The 12,967-nt window shown below is 58.5% G+C and overlaps 1 protein-coding gene across 1 annotated transcript; it reads left to right on the top strand.

The window, feature by feature from the left end:
• Positions 1-632: 632 nt before the first annotated feature.
• ADGRG5 (adhesion G protein-coupled receptor G5) lies at positions 633-11,863 on the top strand (the record flags this gene model as incomplete). Its single annotated transcript, XM_036013562.1, has 9 exons — positions 633-1,082; positions 1,694-1,819; positions 2,532-2,648; positions 4,150-4,302; positions 4,941-5,062; positions 5,280-5,548; positions 6,223-6,349; positions 9,508-9,785; positions 10,172-11,863. Coding segments are annotated over 9 exons (1,749 nt in total), but the record flags the coding sequence as incomplete, so codon positions are not given.
• Between the last annotated feature and the right edge of the window lie 1,104 nt (positions 11,864-12,967).

The raw sequence follows: 12,967 nt of genomic DNA on the forward strand, positions 1-12,967 counted from the left end.
GCAGTCCCAGCCCAGACCCCTGGCTGTGTGACGGGGAAGGGGGTGGCCTCAAACCAAGGGAGGGTGAAAGGGCCTCCCGGGGCAGCAGCTAGGTGAACTGGCGGTCTCGGGCTGGGGTGGCAGCCCACAGCCCGTGGGGCCAGGGAAGCAGCTGCGGAGAGAGACTGAGGTGGGGACATCTGACTCGCTCCCCACAGTGACAGTCCAAGAAGTCTGCAGCTTGATGGATAAAATGAATGCGAAGAAGGCAATCACTGATTCTCCTGAGTGAGTCGTGGGTCTTACCTCGCCTACCTAGAGGCAGCTGTGCCTCCCAGACTGTGCTTGCATTGGAATCAGGGATTCGAGGCTGGTCTCATGTAGACTGTTACTTCATGCATTCAACGTGCATTTATTGAGTACCTACTGTGTGCTTGACACTAGGCTCTGGAGATGCAGGAAAGACATGTGTCTCTGCCCTCATCAGGTTTGCCGTCTGACTGGGGGCCTTTGACCATGGATGTCATAGAACCAGGTGCAGAATCTGGGTCTCGGTGCATATTTCTTAGAAGGGGCTCCAACACTTGGGCTGAACGCTCCAGAATCTGGGACCCAAAGGCGGAGCAGCTCCGGATAGAGACTGATGCTGATGACTAGCCAGGGAAGCCTGGGGAGTACGGGGTACTTCATTCAGTCAACAGGGAGCAGCCCAGGAAGGCATCCTGGAGGAGGTGTCAACAAACTGGGACCCGAACAAGAGTTACTCAGGAGAAGGGGGCGAGCAGGGTGGGAAGGTAAGAGTGGGCCGGGAACACTGGGTGTGCGCAGGTCCAGAGGTGAGAGTGACAGGAACACGGAGTGGCGGATGCCCTATCCACCTGGGCTGTTGGGACCCTCTCTCCCTGGGCCCCCACTCCAGGTCAGCTCCCACGTTCGTCCGTGGTCTGGAGCAGAGACTGCTGAATGTCAGCTTCAATGCCGACCACCTCATCTTGCAGTCAGAGTCCATTCAGGCTCTGGCGTTCAACTTAAACTGCAGCTTTCCCGGCCTGGCCCTGAGCAGCGACACCCTGAGCAGCGGAGCCCCGAAGCAGCCGCGACAGGTCAGAGGTGCCTGGGAGAGGGGGGTTGGCCCGTGCCTCCACCCTGGAAATCCTCCAGGGGTTTAAGGTCTGACCTGGATCCCCAGGATCTATCCATCCCCCTCCCTGCCAACTGGGGCTCTGTCCTGATAGCGATGAGTTACCTTTTCTGCAAAATGGGACTGATGTTCCTCACATGACCGGAGAAAGAGGGCTGCTCGGTGGCCCCTCCAAGTCGGTGTCCTCTTCCTGCTTCTGCAGGTCTTGGGGGAGGGGCCAGTGGCAGCCATGGGAGAGGCCCCGGGAATCTGGGCTCCTTTGAGGACTCTGCTGTGATTCCTGCTGAATGCTTGGGTGCCAGGGGGTGGGGTTGGGGGATGGGGGGGTGGGGAGAGCAGTGTGAAGGCAGAGGAAGAGAGGCTCCATCCTCCTGGGCCCCACTGGGTGGGGCCAGAGCTGCCTGCATCCTGGATCTCAGGAAGTTTGGGAGAAGGTGTAGCCCTGGAGGAGGGTTCTGCCGGTGGAAGCCCCAGGGAGAGAAATGTTGGGAGGGCGTGGGGAGACCTTCATTGGGGCCAAGGCAGGTGCTGGGGCCAGTCCAGACACCAGGCTCAGCCTTTGGACCTCTGCAGGCCCAGGCCAAGATCCGGCACGCCATGCAGTTCCCGAAGGAGCTGACCCAGCGGACCTGCAGGCTTCGCAGCCCCAGTCAGCTTCGTCTCATCTGCATCTACTTCTCCACCGACCTCTTCTTCCAGGTCGGTGCCGTGGTGGGCCCCGGGGGAATGCGCCCTGGCCCCTTCCTGGGGGCACTGCAGGCATCTAGGCCACCTCTAGGGGTCTGGGTGGGGACCAGCATCAGTGGGACCAGCCCACTGTCGCAACCCGAGCCACTGCTGCCCCTCTCTGGGCCTCAGCTTTAGCAGAATGGTGGGAGGCGCAATTCTAATGTGCAAATGAGACCTAAGAAACACCTCCTTATGTCTGTGCCTGTCCCCAGGCAGGAGACAGACAAGAAGGTCACAAGGGCTCTGTCCTCAGAGAACTCTCTATCTTGACAGTTAGACTAGGGCCTTAGAGACTTAATTTTAGTTCAAGGTTGGTTATAACCCTAGAGATACAAAGCGATGGGTGAGTCAGGGTGGAGCGGCAGTTGTTCCCAGCATGCAGTCCAGGAGGGCATCTGGAGGAGGTGCCTTTTAGCCTTGGCTTTGGAAGTGATTTGCGTAGTGGTGGAGTGGAAGGTGCATTACACAGAGGGGAGGTGGAGCAGGAGGGTGGTGAGAGGACAGCTTGCAGGTGGAGGGGACTGCGTGTGCCAAGGCCGGGAGGGTAGCCCTTGTTGCACACGGGAAAGGCATGGCGCTCTTCTCAGCTGGGAAGGAGGGCCTGGAGAAGCGGGGGCGCTGGGACCCCGTCCAGGTCTCCTCACGTCCCCACCAGTCAGCCCTTTTTCTCTCGCCTGTCCAGAGTGACAACAAATCACTTCTGCTCCATAACTATGTCCTGGGGGCCCAGCTGGACAATGAATCGGTGAAGGACCTCAGGGAGCCAATCAACATCAGCTTCTGGCACAACGAAAGCCTGGTACTGCGGGGCGCCCCCGAGTCCACCCCACCCCATCCCTGCCCCCTGGCGTCTGTCCTGTTGAACATTGGATTGGCCAAACGCAAATCTGTGGAACCATCTCATAAATGAACCATTTTAAATCTGTCACACTTTAAACATTTATGCCAAAGAAATAAGAGAGAGAAGTTTTTTCTCGTGGTATTAGTCAGGATTCTTTGACATGCACATGATAGAAAACCAATTCCAGCCCTGGCTGGTGTGGCTCAGTGGACTGAGCGCGGGCTACAAACCAAGGTGTCACAGGTTCGATTCCCAGTCGGGGCAGATGCCTGGGTTGCAGGCCATGACCCCCAGCAACCACACATTGATGTTTCTCTCTCTTTCTCCCTCCCTTCCCCTCTCTAAAAATAAATAAATAAAATCTTAAAAAAAAAAAAAGAAAGAAAGAAAACCAATTCCAGCCAACGTATGCACAAAAGAGAATTTATTGGCTCATGTAAATGAAATGTCCAGGGCCGACTAGCTTCAGGTACAGCTGAATCCAGGCACTGATAGGCTGCCATGATAGCTCAGTCTCTCTCCCTCTCTCAGCAATGGTTTCCTGCCTTGACTCTCCACTCTGTGGCAAGATGGCAGCTGAAGTGTTGGCCTTTCTTTCCCTCTTCTCAGCAGGCCCTTTCTTGTGAGCAAACCAGGGTCCCAGAACGGAGTCCTAAATGGTCCACCTATGATGGATAGGTCACCTGAACCATCACTGCCCAGGAGGATGGGGTGTGTGCAGGATTGGCCAGGCCTGGGGCACACGGCCCAGGGACCAAGCTGGATTTATCTGACCTGCCCTTGTGGGAGGGCTGGGTCCCCAAGAGAAATGCAGAGGCTGCTATGAGAAGCAGGCAGTCGGGCTGTGGGTGGGCAAGCCCCGATGCCTCCCTTCTTCCGTCTCTGGCGTTCCCCACAAGCCCAGGGCCTCCACACTCCGCCCTGGCTTCCCATCAGCCTCTTCTCTGCATTCTCAATGTCACCTCCACCCTTTCCTTTCACTGCTCTGGGCTGTGGCCTCCACAGTTCCCTTCATCTGGAATGTCCTTACCCCTCTTCCACCACAATCCATTGTGTCCCCCAAGGCCTCAGTGCCCCAGTTGTCCCTTCCCTCCTCCGCACTCTGCTGCCGCTCCTTCTGCGGGTTCCCGTGGCACTGCCCCACCCCTCCTCCCACACGCCTGGGCGTCAGGGTCGTCTGTGGTTTTCCCACTATCCTTACGACTTGGCATACATGATTCCATTTTGCAGATCAATAAACCGAGGCCCAGAGAATCTGTGCGACTTGCCCGTGTCACTCTCAGAGTCCATGGTGGCACTGGGGCTGGAATCTGAATCTGCTTGAGGGCAAAGCCCAGCCACTGCCTAGGGAAATGTCCACAAGGGTGCAGTTGGGTCACCCTTGGCCCCCCGCAGTTTCTAGTCCCTGATCACTACCCTGACCCCCTCAGATGAACTCAACTCCAACATCCCCCCTTAGGAAGGCTACGTGACGACCTGTGTCTTCTGGAAGGAGGGAGCCAGCAAACGCTACTGGGGTGCCTGGAGCCCTGAGGGCTGTCGCACGGAGCACCCCTCACACTCTCAGGTGCTCTGCCGCTGCAACCACCTCAGCTACTTCGCTGTCCTCATGGTATGTGTGCGCACAGCCCGGGGGAGGGCGGTCCGAGCTGCAGAGGGCCCCACACTCAGGACAGAGGCTGTTGGAGGGAACAGAAAACCCAACTGAAATTGGCTCACGGGGATCAAAAAGAAGCTTAGGAGTTTATGTTCCTGACAAGGCTGGGTTGGGCTTCAGGCATGGCTTGATCCAGGGGCTTCATGTCACCAAGATAGGCCTCATGTCCTACTAGCTTTTAGGCCAGTACAATGAGAGCATCTCTGACCTGGTTCTGTCAGCCAGAATCTTGCAGTTGAGTCCCACCAGCCTAGAGTATATCACACACCTATTCCTCAACCAATCACTGTGGGCAGGAGGAGGGAGGGCTCTGGCAGGCCGGGAGTGGTACACCTGTGCTCACACAGTGGGAGATGTGGTGGTGGGTCCAGACAGTGAGGGAAGGGCAGCTCTCGCAGAGGAAGAGGAGATGGGAGCTGGAGGAGGGAAAAACCACTGTGTCTCCCATGGCTGTATTTGAGCCAGGATCACAGTGAGGATTGTGGGCCAGGGGGGCTTGGAGCAGGGGTCTTGGAAGGTCTGTCTAATTGAGCTCGGGGGCGGGGGGGTGCATTTCCATGTGTGTGGCCTCCAGTCCCCCTTCCCTCCCACAGCAACTGTCCCAGGACCCGCTCCCTGCAGAGTTGCTGGCGCCGCTCACGTACATCTCCCTCGTGGGCTGCAGCATCTCCATCGTGGCTTCCCTGCTCACCGTCCTGCTGTACTTCCTCACCAGGTACCCGCCGCCCCAGTGCCAGGCCCTCCCGCCCGCGGCTGCTCGGCACTCCTCCTTCTTTCCCACTCGGTCCCCCAGAGCGGGATGGGCTTCTCCAGAGGGCAGAGGCCGCAAGGCAGGAGACCCGTGTCCTTGTCCTTGTGTGTCTGTGAGCCCAGGGGGCGATGCTGCCCGGGTGATGTCCGCAGGCTGCTGAGGGCCACGCTTCCCCCCACAGGAAGAAGGGTGACTCCCTGACAAGCATCCACATGAACCTGCACGCCTCCGTGCTGCTCCTGAATGTCACCTTCCTGCTGAGCCCCATCCTGGCCGTGCCCTCCGCGCCCGGGTCAGCGTGCGTAGCCGTGGCCGCCACCCTGCACTACGCGCTGCTCAGCTGCCTCACCTGGATGGCCATCGAAGGCTTCAACCTCTACCTCCTCCTGGTGCGCGTCTACAACATCTACATCCGGAGATACCTGCTCAAGCTCTGCGTGGTGGGCTGGGGTGAGCCCCGCCTCCCTCTCCTCCCGCTTCCCGAGACCTCCAGCTGGACAGGGCCCCTGCCCCTGCCTGTCCTTCTCCTTCCCTTCCTCCTCATCACCCTGACCACCGCCATGGCCACCGGTCACCATCTCCACCAACACCCACCACCTCCACCACTTCCTGCATTATTATCATCACCACAGCCACCTCAACACCACCTCTGCCTCTACCACCTTCACCTTTACCTCCATCACCACCACCTCCATCACCACCACTTTACACCCCCACCATCATCACCACCATCCTCCTCCTCGTCTTCACCACCTCCTCTGGCACCACTGTCATTGTCATCTCTAGCACCATCCTAGCCCCTCTCTACCTGTCTCTCATCTGCTTCCCAGCCCTCTCTCCCGTTAGCTCCCAGCCACCACCTCCCCGGTGTGACCACTCCTGCTGCCACTGTGGCCCCCTCCTGGAGACCTCACTCACTCACGCCACGCTAGAGACCCCAGCCTTCTCTGAGGCCAATTGCTCTGGAGTTGGGCGGCCAACAGGGCCTGGGGGCTCAGAACAGTCTCTGTTCCCTCACTGCCCGCCTTGCCCAGTGGAATTCTGTGTCAGCAGCTCTAGGGACCCACAGCCGGCCTGTCCCTGGGGTCTCCTGACAGATGCTGAGCCTCTGTCCCCGTCCTCAGGGGTCCCAGCCTTCCTGGTGCTGCTCCTCCTGGCCATCAAGAGCTCAGTTTACGGGCGCCACACAATCCTACTCTCCGGCAGCCAGGGAGACAGCAGAAACGTCACGGGCTCCCAGAACACGTCCATGTGAGTGCACGCCGGGCTGCGGCGGGCTCCCTGGCAGGGGCAGTTTCCGGGGGGCTTTGCCACACCCCGTTCTGCTGGATCTCATGGTCTCCTGAGGAGGGGCAGGCTCGAGTTCTATGCCAGCTAATTCTAGAGAGCCGTGGCCCAGACCCCAGGGCCCGTTCACGGGCCTCCAGGGCCTCTGCCTCCTGGCAACACACGCTCCTGTCCCGCCTTCGCGCTTCAGGCTCCGGCTCCTCCGGACCTGTGCCTGCTGTGGCAAGGCCAGGGCGCAAACCCTCCCCAGGGAGAGGGGCTAGGACACCCCAAGCCCTGGGAGGGGGCTTCAGCACGTGCAGGGGTAGAGGCAAGGGGCGGCAGTGGACTCTGAGGGTCGGGGGGACAGACGCTGCTGCCCCTTTCTGTGACCTGGGACGCCAGCCTTCTCCTTGTTATGGGAAGTCTCTAACAGCCAACGCAGGGGGGATGGCTCCCCAAAGCCCTGCAGACCCCTTTTCCTCACCCGGCCAACACAAGGCCGCGGAGGGCTGACTCTGGTGGACCTTGTGGGTTAGTCTGTTTAATCCTCAGGACGAAAAATAGGGTTCTGCCGGCCCTTGTTTACGGTGGGGGAAACTGAGGCACAGACCACTTAAGAACCTTGCCCAAGGAGGCCCAGCTGGTCAATGGCAGAGCTGGCCTCCAACTACGGTCCCCTGTTGGCCTCCTGAAGCGAGGGCCCTGGGCGGAGTGGGGCTGATTCCCTTCCCTCGTGGGGGTCGGGCTGGTTGCTCAGGGGACGTGTGACTCAGGGCTCTTTAAACCTGTGTTTTATGATATGACGTGTGATGGGGACGCAAGGACTCAGGCGACACTTCTACGGGACAGGGAGCACGTTAACGCTGGGCTGGTAGGGAGCTCTCACCCTTGGAACTGGCTTCTCTGGACTCTTCCTCGCCCCTCCCCCCACCTCTTACCCTGGGCTTGTGTCGGCCACTCTCCCACGTTTGAAGGCTCTTCCCATGTACCTGTGTGTTCTTTCAGTTATTTTTTACAATTTAAGGCCATTTTTTCCCATCAAGATACAACTGACATATCGCAACAGATGAGTTTCAGCTACACAGTGTAACGATTCCGTGTTTGTGTGTATTGCAAAACGATCCCCACAGTAAGTCTGGTTCATACCCGTCACCACACATAGGCACAGAATTTTCTCTCTCTCTCTCTTTTTTAAAAGATTTATTTATTTATTTTTAGAGAGGGAAGGGAGGGAGAAAGAGAGAGAGAGAGAAACATCAATGTGCGGTTGCTGGGGGCCGTGGCCTGCAACCCAGGCATGTACCCTGACTGGGAATCGAACCTGCGATACTTTGGTTCGCAGCCCGCGCTCAATCCACTGAGCTACGCCAGCCAGGGATAGAATTTTTTCTCTTGAGATGATAACTTTTAAGATCCCTTCTCCCGGCAACTTTGAAACACGCAGGCAGTGTCAGTCACGCGGGTGCCGTGCTGTGCGTTAGCCCCCACGACTTACTCACCTGGTGACTCTAAGGTGGTACCTTCTGAGCTTCCATTTCTTTCACCCATCAGCGCCCCCCTGCCTCTGGCAACCCCCCATCTGCCCCTGCATTTAAGAGCCTATTTATATGTTTATTTTCACTTTTATTTCTGGAGATCCCACATGTAAGTACGATCACACAGTATTTGTCTTCATCTGCTTTGACTCACTGGGCCTAGTGCTCCATGAGGCCCCCCCAGGCCCATCCACAGTGTCACGAAGGGCAGGGTTTCATTCCTTTGTGTGGCGGAGTCGTATTCTGTTGTATACGCGCACACCTGGCCCTTGAACATGGGTTTGGGTTGCACTTAGAGGCGGATTTTTTCAATAAATATGGTAAGTACATTTTGTCTTTCGTAGACTTACTTATTGTGAGAATACAGTACAGAATACACAGAACGTACAAAATCTGCATTAATCCACTGTTATCGGTAAGGCTTTTGGTGAAGGGTAGGCTGTGAGTAGTTAAGTTTTGGGGGACACTCAAAAGTTACACGTGGATTTTCGACTGTGTGCGGGGTCACGCCCCAACCCCCACGGCGGTCAGGGGTCAAGTGTAGACCATGCAACCTTTATCCATTCGTCCACCGATGGACACCCCAGCTGTCTTCCTACCACGGCTGTTTCAAGCAATGCTGCGGCGGACATGGAGGTGCGTGGGTCTTTTCCAGGCAGCGTTTTCATTTTTTCTTTCTGGATAAACGCCCCGAAGTGGAACGGCTGGACCAAACGGCAGTTCTAGTTGTGATTTCTTGAGGAAGCTCCGTGCTGCCTCCCACGGTGGCCGCACCAGGTTACAGGCAGTGTGGGGGGCGGGGGCGGGGGCGGGGGGGGGGGGATTCCTTTTCTCCGCATCCTGGCTAACGCTGGCTATTTCCTGTCTTTGGGATAGTAGCCATCCTAACGGGTGGGAGGTGACATATCCAGGTGTCCCTAAACCCAAACAGCAATTTCAAAAAGTCCTGAAAATAACTTCCGTGTCCACCAACCAGACCCTGGGTGGATAAATGTGGTGTTATCTGGCGGTAAAAAGGGACGATCCACGGCCACACTCATGAATGTGGGTGAAGCCCCCGAAATAATGTTCAAGGACCCTTGTGGCTGCAGTGGCAGCAGCCCGAGCAGGTGACTGTGACAGTGAGGGGCACAGGCTCTGGACTCAGACCACGGGGCTTCCAGTCCCACCGTGGCCCCTTACTAGTGTGTGTTCCCAAGCCAGAGCCTCGGTTTCCGCACCTGTAGGATGGGAAGGGTCATGTACCAGCCTCAGGGGGCCATCGTGGGGACTCAATGGACTAATCTGCAGAAAGTATGTGACACAGTGTTTGCCGGGGTCAAAGGCAGCCCCCGTCACAAAGGTGTCTTGGGGAGGCAAAGGGGTGGGAAGGAGACTTGTGGGGGCTGCAGATGGGGGGCCGAGATGGCAACTGGGTCTTATCGTGGTGACCTGGCTGGGAAGCTAGGCCTAGGACTTCACCCCACTGTACAGTCAGGCACGAAACAAGAGGTCTGAGCCAGGAAACAAAACCAGGTTCAAGAGGCAGTCCCCTGGCCCAGCAGCCCACGGCTTCGCCCAGCCCGAGAGCTGCACCGACCCTGACACTGCGCCCCTCCCCTGCAGATGCTGGGTGCAGAGCCCCGGGGTGCACGGGGCCCTGGTCATAGGCTACGGCGGCCTCACGTGCCTTTTCAACCTGGTGGTGCTGGTCTGGGCGCTGCGGGTCCTACGCAGAATGAAGGCTCAAGAGAAGGCGCCGGGCTCCCGGGCCTGCAAGGACACGGTCACCGTGCTGGGCCTCACCATGCTGCTGGGCACCACCTGGACCTTGGCCTTCTTCTCCTTTGGGGTCTTCCTGCTGCCCCAGCTCTTCCTCTTCACCATCTTCAACTCGTTCTACGGTGGGTCCTGTGGGGGGCTTGGAGGAAACCCTGGGGGGTCGTGCACACCTGGCAGGTGTTGACTGCTGAAAGGCTCAGGTCGAAGGGTGGGGTCAGGAGCTGGCATCTAGCCCCCTGGGCAGCTGGGAGGGGCCTACCTCCTCCAGGAGGAAGGGCTGTGACTCGTAATCTGCACAAGAGGAAGGGGTGTTGCCTTGTTATCTGCACCCTCTGGGTTTGCGGTGGCTGGGCCCTCCTTCCTCTGCGCTCCTCCCCTGGGCCTCCAACAGTCTGGCTTTCTGAGAATTACTCGTGGGCCTCTCTCCCCCACAAGGAGGTCCCTGGTTTCTGGGGGAGGCCCCATGGCACTCCCACAGTGTTCTCACGAACCAGCCTTTCCCTCGCAGGTTTCTTCCTCTTCCTGTGGTTCTGCTTCCAGAGGTGCCGCTCTGAGGCGGTGGCGGCGACAGAGGCGGAGATGGAGGGGTTCAGCTCCTCCCAGATGATGCAGTAGCCTGGACCTCTCGGCCTGGAACCCCGGCCTCTCTGGCTGCCTGCACCCGGAGGCACTGGCTTCCACCAGCGAAGGTGGCAGGCCCGCTGCTGGCCACCGGAGGCGCTGTGCCCTCTAGAGAGGCGTTTCACCACCGTGCCTTCCCCAGGTCCAAAGGGAAATGCCCAGAATGCCCTTGGCATTCTACGCTGGGTCAGGTCCAACCGCATCAGGGGGCAGCAACCTTGGACCCGGTGCTTGGGGCCAGCGGGCTGGGCCTGTGCACAGAGCTCTGGCTGGGGAATCAGGAGGCCATGTGTCGAGGCTAAGTCCTGTAGGACTTCGGCCCATCGTTTCTAAACTGACGGTCAGTTTGCACATCAACATGAGTCAGATGGCTGGCTCTGGTCCTGGCTAGCCTAAGCTCTGGGAAGACTGAATGAGACTGGGGAAGAAGAGGGCCGTAGTGGGCCCCATGAATTCCCCCTGCTGCTGGGGTCAGGGTCCCAGCCAGCCTGCTGGGCCCTGCCACCTTCCTCCTGCCCACATCGGGCCCCGGGGCCCAAGGCTTAGGGACCCACCCACTGTCTGAGACCTCACCAGCCTATGCCTGAGGCCTCTTTTCCTTTAACCACCCCCCCAATTATGATGACCCCAATGCCATGTCCACCCTTCTCAAAGGTCAGAAAGTCCAGTCCTTCCCAGAGGCTCCTCCCTCCTGTGTTCTCAAGTCTCCCTAGGCCTTTTAGACCGGGGCCGGGGCCACAGAACTTCCAGAGGGTGGGAGGGGAATGTCTCTTTCCCCTACACCTGAGCCAGCAGGACCTCAGTGACCTGGCTACTTGACGGTAGGGTAGAGCTGAATTTCCCTTGGTAAGCGTGAAGGTGTGGGTTCTAAATCCAAGCTCTGGCCACAGTTGCAGAGAATCAACCCTGCCCCTTGACCGACAGGGGCAGAGCCAAGTGGGAAACGCTCGAAACCAGAGCTTTCCCCAGGTTGCACACCAGGGGGCGCTGTTGGCCTGTGCTCAGAAGCTACTGGCCCCCAAAACTGCGCCGTGTCTGGAAATGCTGAGATCACCTGTGAACAGGACCAGAGGGCGAGGTCCTGCCTCCAGGACTGCACCTGCTGAGTGCCCAGAAGGAGGAATGTCCGCAGTGTTCACACAGCCATCTGTCTCTTCACCCATCACAGCTGCCTGCTCTGGCTCCCGGGATCTTGTGTCCTGGGCCCGGCCGGCCCCAGTGCAGTGAGTGGGACAGGCTCCCGGCCCCCGGGCCAACTGTAAGGACTCTGAGTGGCACAGGGAAGGAGCTAGAGCGGGACCCCTTCTGTTACGCCCTCTGTTCATTTCTCGAGGCACACAGCCCCTCACGGGGCGGGCAGCGGGGCCGGCTCCGGAGCCAGGCTGCCGGGGCTCGCAAAGGGCAGCTCTGCCACTCGCTGACCAAGTGGCTGTGGACGAGCCGCTCAGCCTCTTTGTACCTCAGTTTCCCCACCCGTGCCTGGGGACGACAGCAGGACTTGCTTTGAAGGTTAAATAAAACAATCCACAGGAAGAGGCTTGGCACAGAGTACGTGCTCAGAAGATGGTTGTGGTGGTTCTCACGAGTGTGTTCGCTATTTTTATTCTCAGTGGCGGCTGTCTCTGCGGCCAGCCTGTCGAAGCCCCAGCCCCAGCTCTGCTCGCCCTCCCAGCCCCGGCTGCTCCCTGGGTACCAGCCGCTGCCCCTCAGCCTGGCCACCCCCGCCCCCTCTGCACAGAGTGGCCTGTGCTCCAGTCTAGCTGGCCTCGTGTTGCTTTAGGAATGTTCCCCGCACAATGCCGACTCCGTGCCGTCACCCCACGCCCCCCATGCAGACCCTGTCTCCCAGCCCCCTGCCCCATGCGGACACCCGATGGCTCAGTGACCGCTTCTTCCTCGGAAGAGCCACAGAGGAAGTGTCTCTCCCACTCTGACCCCACGCAGAGTGCACCCTCACTTCTATTGGGGGGATGGGAGCCCCCATTTGAGTTCCCCAGTTTAGGTTTAGCCTAGCCTTGTGCAAGGCTCCCCAGACCTTGGGGTGGTCCCTATTCTAATTAGGGCGCTATGGGGTCATGGAAACTTCCAGCCCCTCTCCTGGGCGGTGCCGGGGAGCAGTGACCCAGGCCGTGGTGGGGGCGGGGTGGGCAGCCCAGTGCAGCAGGGCCTTGCCTGGGACCTCCCTTTTCACCCCCAGTCTGGGCCTGGCTTCTTAGACCCTGCCAAGGGCTACTCAGCAGAGGATGTGGCCAGCCATGGTGACAGGGGTCTGGTGGTTCCCGGAAACGGTCCCAGGCTTGTGGCCCTGAGCCCCATTGGGGTCCAGACTCTGGGATGCGACCACTTCCTGGAAATGCTCCACCGGATGTGGGGGCAGGGATGAGTGAATTTTACTGTGTGTAAATGTACTTCAATAAAACCAACTTAGAAATGATCGAATGCAGAGAAACCGAAAAATCCAGCATCAGCGAGGATTAATCCTTCAAGTGCTTCTCAACGACTGATGACAACGCTGGAGAAGTTGGGCCGCGGACAGAATTGCACAGCGTGAGCACAGAGCTCGATCTAATGGACATTAATTGAACCCTGCGTCCAGCCAAATTGTTCTCAAGCACTTACGGAGCATTTTTAAAAAATTAATTGCATGCTAGCTTTGAAAGCAAGCTCCCCAAAAGTGCAACAG

The sequence above is a fragment of the Phyllostomus discolor genome, chromosome 12 (assembly GCF_004126475.2).
Source record: "Phyllostomus discolor isolate MPI-MPIP mPhyDis1 chromosome 12, mPhyDis1.pri.v3, whole genome shotgun sequence".
Taxonomy (NCBI): domain Eukaryota; kingdom Metazoa; phylum Chordata; class Mammalia; order Chiroptera; family Phyllostomidae; genus Phyllostomus; species Phyllostomus discolor.